The 20,140-nt window shown below is 36.5% G+C and overlaps 1 protein-coding gene across 5 annotated transcripts in view; it reads right to left on the reverse strand.

Annotated features, from left to right (window-relative positions):
* The window catches only part of auts2a (activator of transcription and developmental regulator AUTS2 a), a 405,306-nt gene that overhangs the window by 271,140 nt on the left and 114,026 nt on the right, over window positions 1-20,140 (reverse strand). Inside the window, exon 1 of one of the 5 annotated variants that reach the window (XM_016229714.1) lies at window positions 4,884-5,087. The exons of the other annotated variants lie outside the window; for them this stretch is intronic. Coding sequence (XP_016085200.1) covers window positions 4,884-4,931 — 48 coding nt within the window. The 5' untranslated portion in view covers window positions 4,932-5,087. Of the gene's footprint in view, window positions 1-4,883; window positions 5,088-20,140 lie in introns of those variants that run through there. 5 annotated transcript variants of the gene reach the window in all.

The raw sequence follows: 20,140 nt of genomic DNA on the forward strand, positions 1-20,140 counted from the left end.
AAAACACAGTGCAGTGCACAACCCATGAGAATATCTTATTTTCCCTGTTTGCTTATATACTTGTTCAAAGGAGGGCGGATTGTTCTAGTCCTCTCTTTCGCACAGAGTCTGTCTGTCTTTAGCCCACACATGTCAGAAGGGAGTAAATCAGTGGCCTTCTGGTCAACAGGGCTGAAACTTCGGCTCTAGAGTTACTCTGCTTTTAGAACAATGCTTGGATGCCTGCCGTCGGTTCAACCTCTTTGATCTAGACAGCAGTGAAAGGGTCATGGAGTACATCCATACTCACACTAGATGGTGTAACAAAGAGGTGTCCAATCCTACTCCAGGATGTCCCCCTTCCTGTAGAGTTTAGCTCCATCCTTAAAGGTGCTGTATGTAATTTTTTTAATGTACTAAAGCATAGAAATACCATAGTATGTTAACAGATAGCAGATATTTAGAAAAAGTTCAAATACGGGATTCTCCTAAAAAAACCATTGCTACAGCCGATTATCCCACTTTGAAATGTGCATTCAGTGTCAGAATGTATTTTTTTGTTTCGGTTTGAACAAGTGTGATTCCACCCACTGCCAATTTACTCAATAGGATTTTGACACCCCAAGTTGCCAGTTGGTGGAACACACAGCCATGGAAGCCATCAGATCGCAGATTCTACCTGACCTAAAAAGTCTCGGCATCTATTTAAAAGCTCTTTGACCAGAGGCATATTAAAACACGGATATGTCAACTAATAAACTTACATTTTAAGGCTCGATGCCTTCCACTGTCAATTGCACTCATTCCTGTTGCATGTCCTCAATCTGGCAACCTATGCGAGTATTGAGTATCAAGGAGAAATGACTTGCTCCAATATTTTGGATTTTGACTGCAGTACCCACTTCAACTACTAGCAGTCAATATTACATACTGCACCTTTAAAAGTTGATATAAAAATATCTAATGTGCATTTCTAGAGTTACTCTGCTTTTAGAACAATGCTTGGATGCCTGCCGTCGGTTGAACCTCTTTGATCTAGACAGCAGTGAAAGGGTCATGGAGTACATCCATACTCACACTAGATGGTGTAACAAAGAGGTGTCCAATCCTACTCCAGGATGTCCCCCTTCCTGTAGAGTTTAGCTCCATCCTTAAAGGTGCTGTATTTAATTTTTTTAATGTACTAAAGCATAGAAATACCATAGTATGTTAACAGATAGCAGATATTTAGAAAAAGTTCAAATACGGGATTCTCCTAAAAACCATTGCTACAGCCGATTATCCCACTTTGAAATGTGCATTCAGTGTCAGAATGTCTTTTTTTGTTTCGGTTTGAACAAGTGTGATTCCACCCACTGCCAATTTACTCAATAGGATTTTGACACCCCAGTTGGTGGAACACACAGCCATGGAAGCCATCAGATCGCAGATTCTACCTGACCTAAAAAGTCTCGGCATCTATTTAAAAGCTCTTTGACCAGAGGCATATTAAAACACGGATATGTCAACTAATAAACTTACATTTTAAGGCTCGATGCCTTCCACTGTCAATTGCACTCATTCCTGTTGCATGTCCTCAATCTGGCAACCTATGCGAGTATTGAGTATCAAGGAGAAATGACTTGCTCCAATATTTTGGATTTTGACTGCAGTACCCACTTCAACTACTAGCAGTCAATATTACATACTGCACCTTTAAAAGTTGATATAAAAATATCTAATGTGCATTTTAAACATTATACAACTCAGTTTTTATTTAATGGTTTATTATTATAGAAAGGTATATTTAAAAAACTTTATTATGTTATATTATGTGTTTTGGTTAAAACAAAAAAAGAAAACAAAACTAAAAATTACATTAAATTTAATTAAATAAAAAGTGCAGTTATTATTAACCAAAATATACATAAATAAAAAAAATGGTGAGTGACAAAAAAATAAATATAACATAAAAAAAATTACCAATTAATTATAGTTTTACTACATGCTATATCATAAAACTTTAAACTTTTACAGCTTTTTTTTTACTTTTTACTACTCTAGATTAATCTGAGCAATTTAACGCCGTTTAAAAGTTTGGAATGATACCATCAGTTTTTACTTTAGTTTTAGTATATAATTTAGTATATATAATTTTATATAAAGAGTAAAACTACGATTGTGTGAAAATTTATGAAAACTGAAAAGACCCATTTGAAAATAGAATAGAAATAAGACTCAATTAAAAACTACTATAACCCTGCTCCTCTAGTATAACATGCACTTTTTTATCTTGGCAGTTTTTATGTAGACAATTTTCAGAAATCCAAAAGATGGGACAAATTTTGGAGAAGTTTCAACACCTGGAAGCACCGTACAATATCAGCCTACTCTGAGCCCTCACATCTCTGACTTGTTCAAAGCTCAATTAGTCGTTCACTGGTCCGCTCCCCAAATTTCTCAGTCCATCTCTCTCAGTCCTCATCCATTGCTCTGTTAATCAGCTGTGAAGTGAATATTTTTACTCTCCACCCTCTTGCGCTCGTTTCATGGCCTGAATCAAAAGTGTTCTCTCAATCTCTACTTTCACACACCAGCGAGCAGAGCAGTCAGGCGGTTGTCATGGTTCCCTTCCTTCATCCGCTCTCCTGTCCAGAGTATGAACCCCATCTCTCTTTCATTTCAAACTCTCTCTCCCCGTCTGTCTAGAGCTCACACACACAGAGTTATGAGCTCTGTTAGGTGCCGTGTTAAATTATAGCAGTTCACATGTCACATAAGCACTCTTGGGCATTAGAATGAGAGGAGCACAGAAAAGACAAGAGCTGGAGAAAGAGAGCGAGACAGGCTTCACATAAAATGGAAGTCCTGTGTGAATGACAGGGTCTTGAACAGAGCAATATGTGGCTGACACACTGTCAAATAAAACAGGTGGCATACATACAGTATTTTTTTCTGACAGAATTACAGGTCGCATGTTTCACAGCTCTCTGATGTCAGACAGATACAGCCACCCCTCTATAATCAAACTACTTGCAAACTAGCATGATATAGTTGGAGTTATTTACACGTTTGTTTACATAACATAAATCTATCAACCGAACAAGCCTAAAATAATTATTTATTCAGCAATTATTTAATACAAAGACCACACCTCTGAACTACATTGCATTTAGCAGTAAAAAAAATCCATGGCCTAATGGTTAGAGAGTCGGACTCGTAACCCAAAGGTTGCGAGTTCGAGTCTCGTACCGGCAGGGATTGTAGGGGGGGGGAGTGAATGTACAGCGCTCTCTCCCACCTTCAATACCACGACTGAGGTGCCTTGAGCAAGGCACCGAACCCCCAACTGCTCCCCGGGCGCCGCAGTATAAATGGCTGCCCACTGCTCCGGGTGTGTGTTCACGGTGTGTGTGTGTGTTCACTGCTGTGTGTGTGCACTTTGGATGGGATGTCAGAGAGTGAATTCGTGTTTTCATTCAGCTTGTCAACTGTTTTTTGTTTCATGCAGGTATGTTTTAGGTGTAGATTCACAAAGCTAAAGTCAGACCATTCTGTTTTTGCTTCAAATTTTGAAATTATACAATCTAATCTAGATTAAAACTGCTCATATTGCATGTATGTAGCATCTTTGTTAGTTGTGTCTAATTTTACACGGAAAGAGCACAGGCAAAGACTGTTTATATGAAGAGATTTATTTTATTTGTATTATTTATGTATTTGATTTGGGATTTGTTTTAGTTTTCAATTGAGTTTTTTTATTTGACATTTAAATTTCACAAAGAAATATGCAGCATTTTAAATCTCATTCTGTAAAAAAAAAAAAATCGTGAGAAATCTGTATTGTGAAATCAGTATCGTGAATCCTGTTACATTGTGAGTTGAGTGAATCGTTACATATTTTTAACCAATGTTTCCATCTAAAGGTGAACAGTACAGATCAATAAATAAATAAATTATGGTAGTTAATTTTGAGTATGTATTCTTGACAATCTACATTTACAGCAAATAAAGTACAAATTATTCCCCAAATGAATCCCTATCCTAGTTCTCCAGCTTCTAGGTTGCCCCTCATCAGAATTAACCCTGCAACCAACTGAGCTCCCTAACCGTTAGGTACCATCATCCCAGTTTGACTTTCAGTACAGTGTAATGCATCAGCTCTGTGGGTAACTGGATCAAGCTCATATTTCACAGTGCTGATCCGATGTACATGTGACCTTTGATAAGGTTTTGCAATCTAAGAGTTTTTATGGGCAACAATCCAATAACAGAATGGCAGATGGACAGATGTCTTTCACATTGACCATTTAAGTAACTGACAAGACATCCAATCCGGGTTCACGTCTTGTTTTTCACAAAGTAACACCATCACTTTCTCTCTGAAGAATAGAATATCAGCCCCCATTAAAGTTTCACACAGCTGACAGGACAGGGGCATGACCTGATTCAGACACATATACACAGACAAATCACATCTGCACAAATTTTACCATCTGGCTCAGTCTCAGCAGATTTCTCTCGAATAACACAACATATCAGCAAAAATGATATCAAAGAAGCTCTTTCATATCAGCACATGTGGTGCATAAGGGCAGCTCTTAAAAGTGCAAAACATGTGTTTAAATGGAAATTAAACCCTGGCCCTTTGGTGGCAGAGTCAAGGTCGATCAAATATTCAATGATTCAAAACGCCGCCATGACTATTACAAAATGCATGAGAGGGAATTCAGACCATCACACACATACACACACGCACTTAGCTATCAATATACCACCATCACTGTTATCAACAGATCAATGTCAGGTTTAAGATTACAGCACCAGTGTGTCTCTAGCACACTGAGGGCTGTGAACACCAGACCGAAGAGTGAATGAGGAAAAAATTCCAGCTAAAACAGAAAAAGGCAACTGTACTGACTCACCTTCTCGTTATATTTGAACTTGACATAGAACCAACTGGACTTAATCATGGTGTCGGCTGTTGGCCCGGAGCGTGCAGTGCGCCTAGGGGCAGTGATACAGGTCAAACGGGGCAAGAGGTCCGGTGACGGTGCAGAATGCAAGAGGATGGAGATCTGAATGCAGTCCGTCTGCTCCACCAGAGCTCAATCCCTCTGTCTGCTTGTGCTTCTTTCCGTCCTGCTCTCTATCTCACTCTCACTCTCTCACTTTGCTTTCTGCTTGTGCCTCTCTCTCTCGTTGTGTTGGCAGGATGTCAGCCCAGCTCTTCAAATAAGCTTCAGCTGTGTTCATCGGCGATGGCACATGCCAGAGAGCCAGAGGATATGCAGTCTCTCTCTTTTCAGTCTCTCGTTCCCCACTCTATGCGTCCCACAATCTGTTTTCTGTCCTTTATGGTTTTATGACAGTTTGACAATCCTCTAAGAAAATATAAGGCCAAAAGTCTCTGAATGATTCATTCGGTTACTTTACTGCCATATTCTGCTACTGTAGTATTTTTCACTCTTTTTTTTTCTCAGCCAGCCATATCATGCGTAGCAATATCACATTCTCACCTACATTTTATCTTCTGGCATCTTCAACCCATCTGTCTATCCCTCTGTTTTCTTTCTCAGCAAATGTATCGCTATAACCATACAATATTGATGCTTTTCCATATATAATGTCCACCAAATGTCTGCGACTACAATGAAAATTTTGGATTTAAATCGAATTTAAACCTGAAAATACATAAATAATTTAGATTTTGAAAGTTTTAAAACAACTAAGATGTAAAATGAATACAAATATTTCAGATTCTGCACTATTTCTATTAATATTAATACACAATTTCGGGGCAGATTTCCTTCTTCCACACAAGATGCTCTTTGGATCACTCTTAAATCTCACTGGATGAGATGATTATCAGGTTTGCTCAAACTTGTATATACATTTAAATGAAGTCATTTGCTAAATAAATGTGCATGATGCAACATTTCCCAGCAAAAGGCACAGCTGCTGAGTCACTGCGGGTATGGATATATTTGGTTAATTTTTATATTTGATGTGAAATGAACTAGAGTGCATCATCTATCAATACTAACTGAACTAACCATATAACTATTACAATCATACTGCTTTCACTAATTGCACTGTATACCCACTTCTTTATGTAAATGACTTCTGTTATGATTGGCTAAACTCTTTGCAAGTGAAATACCACCCACAGTAAATTTCAGAATACTAAATAGTCTTGATATGTAAATGTGGGTGGTCATATGTTAATGTGCTCATGATTGTGATATCAATACAGCTAACAATTATAAATGACATATTATACAGCTTAGCTTTTAGAAATGCTTTGGATTAAATCAAACTAATTATTATTTAAAAAAAAACAAAAAAACTGTTTGTGCTCATTAAGCTCCCACTAGACTAATGTGAATACATCCAGCAGCAGATAATGCCTATACTCCTTAAACACTCCAATCCACTTCACATGAAACAAAGATAAACAAAACAAATCCAGACTGCAGGGTCACTCCGCTACTGTGCAATTTCTTGGAATTTTTTACATTACATCATCCATATCTATTTAGCAAATGACTTCATTTAATTATATATCCAGAATGTCTATCCTGAAACCATTGTCACGCTACATGACCTACAAAACAATCCAGTCTGTTCTGATTATGTATGATTTTATTCACAGAAATATTTTATAAGAAAATAGTTCACACTGACTGATTAACTGTTGTAAAGTAACATTTATATCTAAAACTGCACACCCACACACACAAGTACGCAATATAATAATGTTTTTTCCAACAGCACATTTGAACCTAAACACATGCCAACTAGAATCAACAGAATGAGCTAAATTTGGCAGATAACCACATCGATCTCACACATGCTGCCAAATCCCCTATAACTGCATTTTTAAAAAGCCAATCAAACATAACTGCCATTTATTTACAACTATTATAATGTTTTAAATGGTCACAGAGTCACAATTTTCAGGGAAATCCACCTAGGAATAGATTACAAAAGAAACACACATACAGCCAAACAGTCCTAATCGCTAAATCAATTTCTAAACCAAATTAAATCGCTAAATCTCCAGCATACCCATGGGCCAAAAACTAAACTTTTTGCTCCGTCTATTTTTAAAATGCAGAAATAACATATGGAAAGGTAGTCTAGGGTCATCGACCAAAGATGTAGCGACAAACCGGGAGAAATTAGCAGCAGATTTAGGACACACACAAGCCCAAGGGCTGTTTTAGCTGTTGATCCATCCCATGGTGTGCACTGAGACCCATCGCCATGGTAATATTTAGTGACAGGGCATGTGCACGCTCACATCCACCCACAAACACACACGCTCCACTTCACTGTGCACCCCGTGGATAAAACACAAAAAGACAGAGAAAAACAGTGAATAAATAAGATTAGAGAGATGTTCTGGTGCCCATTAGAAAGAGACACATAGGCCCTTGAGACTCTAGCAGAGAATGAGAGAGAAATAAACAAAGCGAGGACAAAATAATTACACAAGAAGTCCCTGTTGTGTGCTAAGACTCTGGAAGCACTCATCTTGTTAACATGTTTATAAAATGATTTTCTTTTGTTCTATCAACAGCTATTGTTGTCCTGTTAAACAGCATAATCTATAGAAAATGATCTAATGCAAGCCTGAAATCAGTGGCTGGAAGGAAATGCAACAAGCTAATGCTTTAAAATGGCCAAAATAACTTTACTAAGGTCATATTATGGCTTTTCTAATACAAAAGAGTTTGATATACGGCTGCAATAACATGCCAGCTGGTACACATATGACAACTAAGCTGATGTACAGAGGTTAGTTAATTATTACAGAGGCCGTAATATTACATAATATTATTAATGGTACACTAATAAATGTTTGCGTTGCTTTGCTGGCCGATACAACAGTGGTCTTGAACTTTATACTGACACCTATTGGTGTGGATGCAGCATCATAAAAACAAATGTTTATATTTAACAATACAATACTATTGTATATATACCCAATTCACAAGTTTACATTAACTAGCAGCAGTTCTTAACTAGTCAAGTGATTTCAAAATGGCGGCCTTGAGGTAATCTGCTGTTCTTTTATAATGCTACAAAAGATCTGTATTTCAAATAAATCCTGTTCTTTCTATTCATTCGTAAAAAAAAAGTATCATGGCTTCCACAAAAATATTAAGCAGCTGTTTTTAACATTGATAATAATAAGAAATGTTTCTTGAGCAGCAAATCAGCATATTAGAATTATTTCTAAAGGATCATGTGACTCTGAAAACTGTAGTAATAGCTAGTGAAAAGAATATATTACAATAGACATTTTAATATGTAAAAATAATTCACAATATTACTGTTTTACTGTATTTTTGAACAAATAAAAGCAGCCTTGGTGAGCAAAAGAGACTTCTAAACATTAAAACCTAAACCTAAAGCCTGAACCTAAAATATATTTATCATATTTCTAGTGTAAACTTTGACTAAGGTGGATATAAAACACAAAAGTGTAGAATATGGATCCTTCAGAAATATCATTACACATACAAATAATTCAAAATATATTAAAATAAAATGGTAATACCATTTCACAAAATCACTGTTTTATTTACTGTATTTTTATTCATATCAATGCAGCCTTGGTGAGCATTTTTTTGCTACATGCTGATTATGATAACATGATAATGAGAAACTGTCCCAAGTGTACAAACACAAACAGTGACCCCAGTTCTCTTTTTAAGAAGCTACATGCAGAGGAAAGCAAAACGTTCACACACTCCTGCAAAAACACACAGACACGTTCACCTCCGCACAGCAATACACACATACAGCACAGAGTATCGTTTGTGCTTGAGGGTAAGCGCCTCGGGCTCGGTGGAGCAGAAGGAAGCCACATCCTCAGCTGTGAGCTCACTGCCGCAGCTCCAGGACTCAACAGCTCTGGGTGCGTGAGAAACAGTCTGCCTGACCCCCGAGGCCCTGCCCTGGGCATGCTAACAGAACGACGGGCCATCCCACCGCAGCTCCCCTGGCACTCCTGAGCTACACCCCTACAGCCCTTCTAAATCTCTCAAATTATCCACTTAACCAGATGCCAGACACTGAGAGAGAACCACAGACAGAGACAGACCTCCACTAAACTTTGACAAAGACTTTTAGTGCATCATTCAATCTTTTAAGCTTTTATAGAGGAAATCAGTGTTTCAAATGAAACAGCACTTACATAATCCAAATGAAAGGAAGAGAGAAGACAAAGAGAGTTGCACGTAGTGCCATTTTCCCATTCATGTCTGTTGTGGGGAAATATTACATGCTGAAGTTTAATATCAAGCACAACCAACGTACAATTTGCTTGTGTGTAAATATGTGGCACGTAAACCAATCATCTCAAAGCACATCTCACACTGCAGGACTGTGAGTCGCCAACAGGTCCAGATATTTAGCATGCCAAATATCTCACAGGCATCAGCGCTTCTCTCAGATCGTGACTGTCACTCGTGTGAACGAGCACCGATTCGCCTCCGATTTCAGCCAATTGTCTGTGATTTCAACAAAACTGTTGGAGAATGAAAATTTGGGCTAAAATTACTGAATTGTATCATGTCTTGTGTTGATTATTAAAAAAAAAAAAAGGTAAACAATAAATTAATTATGGAATAGTAAAAAAAAGGTTTGGTTTGCACCAAAACAAAAACTTCAATTTTGATTTCAGTAAAAAAATAATTTTACATTTTACACAAAGCAAGGTTTTTTTTTTTTAAATAATAAATAAAAAACAAACAAATAGATAGAATAGAAAAATATTAGAGAATGCTAGTTTTAAAGGGTCAGTTTTTAATAAATAAAAAGAAAACCAGTAGACAGAACAGAAATAGAATAGAGAGTTGTAGCGTTAAAGACTATAAATATAAAGATAATGATACCAAGAACGGTAACTACAAAGATAACAATAAAGATATAGTTCTAAAACTAAATAAAATAAAACAAGTAGATAGAACAGAAATAAAAGAGAGAGTGTTTTTTTTAGAGGGTCAGGTTTTTTTATAATAAATAAAAAGAAAAAAGTAGTTAGTACAGAATTAGAATAGAGAGCGCTAGTGCAAGGGCGCTAGGGTAAAGAAAACAAGTAGATAGAACAGAAATAAAAGAGAGAGTGTTTTTTTTAGAGGGTCGGGTTTTTTATAATAAATAAAAAGAAAAAAGTAGTTAGTACAGAATTAGAATAGAGAGCACTAGTGCAAGGGCGCTAGGGTAAAGTTTTTTAAATTTTTATAATAAATAAAAATAAATAAGTAGATAGAACAGAAAGGGCTAGTGTTAGAGGGTCAAGTGTAGATGGAAGAGATGTGTTTTTAGCAGTTTCTTGAAGATGGTCATTCCACCAGGAGGGAACAGTTAAGGTGAAAGTCTGTGAAAGTGAGTTTGTTCCTCTTTGGGATGGCACTATAATGCGCCGTTCCCTTGTAGAACGTAAGCTTTTGGTACAGCACTTGTTCTAGTCAAAGATAGCAGGTAAAAGTCCATTCACACATAAAAAGTAGTCAGAAACATCAGCTTTAATCCAAGGTTAAACATCTTAAAACTAAATAACCTCTCAGATGTACTGCATCAGCTATTATTTTGAGAATGACAAGATATTAAGGCATACCAGCGTGACTAAGAAAGCCTTTTAAAGAACAAGACGGCAGACTAAGACAAAAAAATTAAAGATAAAGTGGCAAAAGGAGAAGAACAGACAATATACCTTAGAGAAGATACCATGAAAACAAAACTATGAGGTACTGAAGTACAAATCCACTTTCAGGAGTTTTTTGTCCACTAAAAATGGACTACGATCGACATAGGTAACAATATGAGAAACTAAATGGACTGTACTTTCATTCCCCACACACTTGTTCTTGTCAAACTAAATATAGCATCTACTCCAACTAAGGACTATATGACAGAAAAAAAGTGTTCACAGATTTGAAAGACCTCGCCCCAAGCATCCGTAGGGACATGTTAAGCACAGCTCTTAGAGAGGTTAGGCAAACGTTTGTTAGCCTTTACCAAACGTTAGGGACGCACAACGGGTTTAATGTACTGTGTGCTTTATGAACAGTGACAGGTCTGCGTGTGGAGCTCATTTCTGCTCTCCAGGCAGCGGGAGACTTGGATGGAGAAAAAAACACCCTAGAGAGACAGAGATGAGGGAACAATTCCACCATCCAATGACTTTCAGACGTAGGGGCCACTGCCAAACCCTATCCACAGATTGCGCTCTTCATTTGTCCTAACACGAAACGGGGCTCCACGGCCCGGGCTTCGCACGCACACCTCCCGCCCTCTGCTTCAGCCCAGCTGGGATCAGATGAAGGAGAGGAAAGGGAGATAAACGAGTGTAATTGCTGGCAGATGACGAGAAGAACAATGGAGCAGAGCGTAAAGTGGTGAGGACCTGAACCAGAAGAGGTAAGATGTTGCATGTTTGCCACAGGTCTCCAAAATCACACACACAAATTCCAGCTCAGTTCCTATGGGACACGATCACAAAAAAATATATATTTTTGCAAAATGTATATATAATTTAAATATATAGAGCATACTGGTTTATGCATTTACATTTTTATTTAATTTATATACCTTTGTAAAAAAGGATCCCATTAAAACACTAATCAAGGGTTAAAGGGGTCATATGATGTTGCTAAAAATAACATTATTTTGTGTATTTGGTGTAATGAAATGTGTTTATGCGGTTTAAGGTTAAAAAAACACATTATTTTCCACATACTGTCCATTATTATTAAAATAACCCCATTCAGAAGTTTGGGAACCCTTGGTTCTTAATACTGTGTGTGGTTACCTGGATGATCTACAACTGTGTTTTTCTTTTGTGATGGTTTTGCATGAATGAGTCCCTTGTTTGTTCTGAACAGTTAAACTGAGCACTGTTCTTCAGAACAATCCTCCATGTCCTGCAGATTCTTCAGTTTTCCAGCATCTTTTGCATATTTGAACCCTTTCCAGCAGTGACTGTATGATTTTGAGATCCATCTTTTCACAGGACAATTGAGGGACTCAAACACAACTATTAAAAAAGGTTCAAACATTCACTGATGCTCCAGAAGGAAACACGATGCATTAAGAAAACTTTTGAACAGGATGATGTCCATATTTTTTTTTATTTTGTAGAAATATAATTTTTTTCCCCATTTAGAACTGCCCTTTGGATGCATGCTTCCGGAAGACAAATTAAGTACAATTTACCTTGATCTTCAAATTCAAAAAGCTTTCCCCCCCCCCCCGGCTCTTAATGCATCGTGTTTCCTCGTGTTTTCCAAAGTTATTATATCATATCGGTTGGGAATATGAAAGAAAAATATGAGAACTTTCTAAAGAAATAAAAGAAAAGAAAAACACATAAAACAACATTCTATTGTATTATTCTATTGTACTGTAACAAACGACAGTGAAATAATATTTAAAATGAACGAGTTTAATGAAAACATTCATTAAACATTTAATGAAAGGGCTATGATCCAACAAATTGAATAAACTGAAACTATTCACAAGCCCATAGTGAAAGAGAAAGATAAGGCACAGTCCCAATAACCTTTAAACTTCTTAAAAGACAGTAAATATCACTAAAGGCCACACCAACCCGAAAAGATGAAAATAGCAAAAAGAAGAACCTGTTCACCCCTACAAAAGACAGTTTTGAATTGTCATTCTAAACAATTCAACTGTAAAACCAGCACCACGGCCATGACCAACCATCCTGGATCAGACCCAGGGTCAGACTGACCAAGGTAATTACATGTAAAGTAACCAATTCACCAAGTGAACTGTCTGTCAGTGCAGCCTAAAGACCAAGAAGTATACGAGCAATAATAACAGCTGCCCCGAGAGTGTCAAAGCAGCCAAAAGCAAAGAAAACTCCAGTCAACTTAGTCCAAAACCACACAGCTCTTACAGTGCACCGACCCAGGCCACAATTCTGGCCTGCCAGCATATTATGGGATTTGGTTGCCAGGGCTGAGCGCAAAGCACTATGTCTGCTGTCCAAAACTAGCTGAGGGGAGAAAAAGGGACTTACTGTGCAGAGTGGCCAAACCTAAGACAATATTTATAGATTCTGCAGGAAAGTGCTGCACCAGGAAGAGGTCCTACTTTAACATTGAACATATACGAGCTACAATTTTACACTGCACATTAATCTTCATCCATGAAACTAATACAGAATTCTGTAATTGGAGTTGTTTTATATATATTAGAGCTGGGCGATAAATCGATAACGATAATTATCGTGATATAATTTTCCCCTATAAAACGATAACAAAAGTTTGATAAATGTTTGATATAATATGTGCCAAAAGCAGAATGAAAGAGCGCTACTCATTTTAACTGCGCCACTCGGACCATTTATCCACTTGGCTCAAAGATTAAACTAGTAAGTGCTGCACGAGCTTACTAGATCTAATGCTTTTACTAGTTGATAAATCTCGGTCACGCGTCTACTAAACAGCGCTGTGAGATCCAGTGTGAAGCGTTGAATTCAGCGAAGAACACAAATGACTCGGTAATTTAAACTAGTTTAAAGCCAGATGAAACAGCGCTGACAAACAGGAGAAACACTGTGCGGAACGATACAGTCAGAAGGCTTTTCAATCTACAAATCGCCATCTTTCACCATGGATGTACTGTAGTAACACTAACTGCACCATGGTATTGTGTCAGAAATGTGGGTATTCGTATAGAATTTTATTATATTATTTATGTAGACATGTGTTAAATATATAGCAACATAGTTATAGTATTTCTGTGTGATTAAACTATAGCATTTATAAATGTATTTAGACTACTGTTTTTCATATAAATACTTATAAACCATATATTAAAATTTTTACCATGGCATTGAAGTGCTATATGTGTGGTTTTAACTGTGGTTATCATGATCTAAATGTATGCTACTATGGAAGACCATTGGTTAATAAAAAAAAACAATCAGTCAGAACAATTAAATTTCACCATATAAAAATGAGGTTGCTAGCATTTTTACAGATGTTACTGATTTGCTACTGATAAATGTACATCTGCATCCTAACTCAAGCTACTACTATCAAATGTGCACTTCTAAGGGACAAAAAAGTAACATTATTATGAATATAATCAGGCAACACAAACCTGTTTCTTGATTTGAAACAACAACACTCGTTCACATTAGAACATGCAGAAACTAAGAAATCAATTTTATATTAAGATTAATTAATTTTGTTAAGGAAAAATGACTAGAAAAGTGCAAGGACCTCAAAAACGTGAAGTGTTTGTCATGTTCTGACCATAAAGAGTAGTTTAAAACCACAATTAACGGTCTGGTTTCTACAACTTTCACTTTGGATCAAAAATCTGGCTTTAAACTTGAAAGAAATCAAGATTTGACATTTATAGTATTAATATTATAATTATCAATATTGACTGATGTGAAAAAATTATAGTAATAGTTTTTTTGGCCATATCGCCCATATATATATATATATATATAGTATATACACGTTTAACATTTTGTAACTCTTGGTGCATATTGCTTAGTGTAAAATAAATACAGATGTTCGCTGCCTCATACCGCTGCTAATGTTTTTAAATATGCAGCACTCCCATTGAAAACAATTGAAAAAAAAATCGCTAGTCTCAGGAAAAAATGCTTTAGTGGACACACAGCCTTAGGGTTAGTGTGTGCAACAGTAGCAGGCAACACTAACAATAAAACTAATAAAAAAAATCAATCAAGCAATCAATAACACTGCTAAATAACACCTCACACCAAATATTTCTTCCTTAAACACAAATTCATTTTGCAGGAAGTAAATAAAAAAAAATAATGCTCAGTTCCTATGGGACACGATCACAAAAAATATATATTTTTGCAAAATGTATATATAATTTAAATATATAGAGCATACTGGTTTATGCATTTACATTTTTATTTAATTTATATACCTTTGTAAAAAAGGATCCCATTAAAACACTAATCAAGGGTTAAAGGGGTCATATGATGTTGCTAAAAATAACATTATTTTGTGTATTTGGTGTAATGAAATGTGTTTATGCGGTTTAAGGTTAAAAAAACACATTATTTTCCACATACTGTCCATTATTATTAAAATAACCCCATTCAGAAGTTTGGGAACCCTTGGTTCTTAATACTGTGTGTGGTTACCTGGATGATCTACAACTGTTTTTCTTTTGTGATGGTTTTGCATGAATGAGTCCCTTGTTTGTTCTGAACAGTTAAACTGAGCACTGTTCTTCAGAACAATCCTCCATGTCCTGCAGATTCTTCAGTTTTCCAGCATCTTTTGCATATTTGAACCCTTTCCAGCAGTGACTGTATGATTTTGAGATCCATCTTTTCACAGGACAATTGAGGGACTCAAACACAACTATTAAAAAAGGTTCAAACATTCACTGATGCTCCAGAAGGAAACACGATGCATTAAGAAAACTTTTGAACAGGATGATGTCCATATTTTTTTTTATTTTGTAGAAATATAATTTTTTTCCCCATTTAGAACTGCCCTTTGGATGCATGCTTCCGGAAGACAAATTAAGTACAATTTACCTTGATCTTCAAATTCAAAAAGCTTTCCCCCCCCCCCCGGCTCTTAATGCATCGTGTTTCCTCGTGTTTTCCAAAGTTATTATATCATATCGGTTGGGAATATGAAAGAAAAATATGAGAACTTTCTAAAGAAATAAAAGAAAAGAAAAACACATAAAACAACATTCTATTGTATTATTCTATTGTACTGTAACAAACGACAGTGAAATAATATTTAAAATGAACGAGTTTAATGAAAACATTCATTAAACATTTAATGAAAGGGCTATGATCCAACAAATTGAATAAACTGAAACTATTCACAAGCCCATAGTGAAAGAGAAAGATAAGGCACAGTCCCAATAACCTTTAAACTTCTTAAAAGACAGTAAATATCACTAAAGGCCACACCAACCCGAAAAGATGAAAATAGCAAAAAGAAGAACCTGTTCACCCCTACAAAAGACAGTTTTGAATTGTCATTCTAAACAATTCAACTGTAAAACCAGCACCACGGCCATGACCAACCATCCTGGATCAGACCCAGGGTCAGACTGACCAAGGTAATTACATGTAAAGTAACCAATTCACCAAGTGAACTGTCTGTCAGTGCAGCCTAAAGACCAAGAAGTATACGAGCAATAATAACAGCTGCCCCGAGAGTGTCAAAGCAGCCAAAAGCAAAGAAAACTCCAGTCAACTTAGTCCAAAACCACACAGCTCTTACAGTGCACCGACCCAGGCCACAATTCTGGCCTGCCAGCATATTATGGGATTTGGTTGCCAGGGCTGAGCGCAAAGCACTATGTCTGCTGTCCAAAACTAGCTGAGGGGAGAAAAAGGGACTTACTGTGCAGAGTGGCCAAACCTAAGACAATATTTATAGATTCTGCAGGAAAGTGCTGCACCAGGAAGAGGTCCTACTTTAACATTGAACATATACGAGCTACAATTTTACACTGCACATTAATCTTCATCCATGAAACTAATACAGAATTCTGTAATTGGAGTTGTTTTATATATATTAGAGCTGGGCGATAAATCGATAACGATAATTATCGTGATATAATTTTCCCCTATAAAACGATAACAAAAGTTTGATAAATGTTTGATATAATATGTGCCAAAAGCAGAATGAAAGAGCGCTACTCATTTTAACTGCGCCACTCGGACCATTTATCCACTTGGCTCAAAGATTAAACTAGTAAGTGCTGCACGAGCTTACTAGATCTAATGCTTTTACTAGTTGATAAATCTCGGTCACGCGTCTACTAAACAGCGCTGTGAGATCCAGTGTGAAGCGTTGAATTCAGCGAAGAACACAAATGACTCGGTAATTTAAACTAGTTTAAAGCCAGATGAAACAGCGCTGACAAACAGGAGAAACACTGTGCGGAACGAAGAAGGCTTTTCAATCTACAAATCACCATCTTTCACCATGGATGTACTGTAGTAACACTAACTGCACCATGGTATTGTGTCAGAAATGTGGGTATTCGTATAGAATTTTATTATATTATTTATGTAGACATGTGTTAAATATATAGCAACATAGTTATAGTATTTCTGTGTGATTAAACTATAGCATTTATAAATGTATTTAGACTACTGTTTTTCATATAAATACTTATAAACCATATATTAAAATTTTTACCATGGCATTGAAGTGCTATATGTGTGGTTTTAACTGTGGTTATCATGATCTAAATGTATGCTACTATGGAAGACCATTGGTTAATAAAAAAAAACAATCAGTCAGAACAATTAAATTTCACCATATAAAAATGAGGTTGCTAGCATTTTTACAGATGTTACTGATTTGCTACTGATAAATGTACATCTGCATCCTAACTCAAGCTACTACTATCAAATGTGCACTTCTAAGGGACAAAAAAGTAACATTATTATGAATATAATCAGGCAACACAAACCTGTTTCTTGATTTGAAACAACAACACTCGTTCACATTAGAACATGCAGAAACTAAGAAATCAATTTTATATTAAGATTAATTAATTTTGTTAAGGAAAAATGACTAGAAAAGTGCAAGGACCTCAAAAACGTGAAGTGTTTGTCATGTTCTGACCATAAAGAGTAGTTTAAAACCACAATTAACGGTCTGGTTTCTACAACTTTCACTTTGGATCAAAAATCTGGCTTTAAACTTGAAAGAAATCAAGATTTGACATTTATAGTATTAATATTATAATTATCAATATTGACTGATGTGAAAAAATTATAGTAATAGTTTTTTTGGCCATATCGCCCATATATATATATATATATATAGTATATACACGTTTAACATTTTGTAACTCTTGGTGCATATTGCTTAGTGTAAAATAAATACAGATGTTCGCTGCCTCATACCGCTGCTAATGTTTTTAAATATGCAGCACTCCCATTGAAAACAATTGAAAAAAAAATCGCTAGTCTCAGGAAAAAATGCTTTAGTGGACACACAGCCTTAGGGTTAGTGTGTGCAACAGTAGCAGGCAACACTAACAATAAAACTAATAAAAAAAATCAATCAAGCAATCAATAACACTGCTAAATAACACCTCACACCAAATATTTCTTCCTTAAACACAAATTCATTTTGCAGGAAGTAAATAAAAAAAAATAATAATAATAATACATTTTAAAATTTTAATTTAAATTCTAACTCTAACACTTTCTATTCTATTTTAATTCTACTTTATCTATATTTATCTTCTTTTTTATTTTTTATTTAAAAAAAACAACAACAACAACAAAAAAACAAACAAACACTAGCTTTCTATTTTTTCTATTCTATCTACTTGTTTTTCTGTGTGTGTGTGTGTATGCATATATGTGTGTGTGTGTGTATAATATATACATATATATATATATATATATATATATATATATATATATACACACACACCTTGCTACGTGTACTGCGTTAGGCTAACCGAGACTTGTCATTTGCACTTATACATTGCTGCTCTTTTGTTAGTTTTGACTGCTTTTATTGTCCTCATTTGTAAGTCGCTTTGGATAAAAGCATCTGCTAAATGACCAAATAAAAAAATAAATAAAATCTTCGGCTGCTGCATTAAAAACACCATCCTTCTGAGAGACAGAGTGCATGTCATTACAAGAGACCTTAGCAATTGCAATCACTGCAAAACAGCCCGAGCAGGGCTGGCCTCTATCACAGAGCGATCGATGCGGACCCGTGAACTACATGTGCTGCATCGACAGGGTGAATGCATCAGGGAGAGCGAAAGGAAGATGGAGGAAGGGGAGAAAGAGCGGGGAGGGACGCCGCAGGCCGTGTGGGGGAGAGAGGTGCTGCAAAGCTCTTGTGTCTATATGATACTTGCCTGATCGCTCCAATATAAACACAATCACTAAACCGCATGCACACACACACACACTATACTCCCTGCTGTCAGGATGCCTGTCTTTTTGAGGCACTTCTGACATGTGCAATGTTTAGCTGCAGGGAAGAGTCTGTCTCTTGGGATGAATAAGACACGGATATATACTGCTTTCTAAACTCAGCCAAGCATGGGTGTATACTGTATGACAGACACCAACTAATTTGTAGAGCTCACTAAAACCAAATTTTAAATACTTTTTTAACTACGTAAGTTTGCTGCTGTTCTCTGTGAACACCAGCAGCGATAGCAGTCTGTAGCTGACAGCTGACAGCTGACTAATTGAGAGAACTTATTTAAAGGAAAGCAATCATTGCAGAAACAGACTACAGCTGCACCTTGCCTTCAAAAACAATGAACACTGAGAAAGAGAGAGGGAGAGAAGGCAGAAAAAGGAGTGGAATGAAGGAAAACAAGAATAGAGTGAGAAAGAAAAAAGAGAATGAACAGGGAAGCAAGTAATGAAGGAAGTAACTGAAAGGAAAGAAGGAGCAAAGGAAAGAGGAAAGAATAAACAACAGACAAGACAGACAAATAGATAGAAAGATCCTGATAACACTGCTGAAGACATTCTTCACTCAGGACACCAGAGGGTGCCAAAGCATCACATTTCTGTTTTATCACACATCTGTCAGCTCAATAAACCTGCTACTCTAATTCAGTTCAGCAGGAGGTCAAAGTGGAAGTACTAAACATCTGTTTGGAAATGTTTCGGTCCTTTCTGTCAACAAAACACTCAAGGTAATAAAGATATTTACACCTCTATGTCGGGCTCTCCAGTTTAGCCTGTGTGTTTGTGTGTGTGTCTGTTATTGTGTTTATGGGCACATTTCTTTGATACCACCTGCTGTGTCTTTGTATTCTCAATTTAAGAGCAATTTTGCCAGTAAAACAGAACAATCCATAAAGATCCCAGAAACGGTTAAGAGTGTGAGTGGCCAAAGGCTCTCAGACTGCCTGGGGGTGGCTATAGGCAGCAAGTGTACAGAGAGAGATTAACACATGCTCTCCTCAAACATTCTCCCACAGACACACGATACAGCCTCTGCACTCTTAAAATACAAAATGGTCATTTTCATGTAGACCATTTCATGCTAAACCACCTCTGTTGTATTAATGTGTTGTATGTTATGTACACTCTGTGTGTGTGTGTGTGTGTGTGTGTGTGTGTGTGTGTGTGTGTGTGTGTGATAAAGGGGGGGTGGGCTTTCTC

Source organism: Sinocyclocheilus grahami, unplaced genomic scaffold (assembly GCF_001515645.1).
Source record: "Sinocyclocheilus grahami isolate Dianchi unplaced genomic scaffold, SAMN03320097.WGS_v1.1 scaffold356.1, whole genome shotgun sequence".
Taxonomy (NCBI): Eukaryota; Metazoa; Chordata; class Actinopteri; order Cypriniformes; family Cyprinidae; genus Sinocyclocheilus; species Sinocyclocheilus grahami.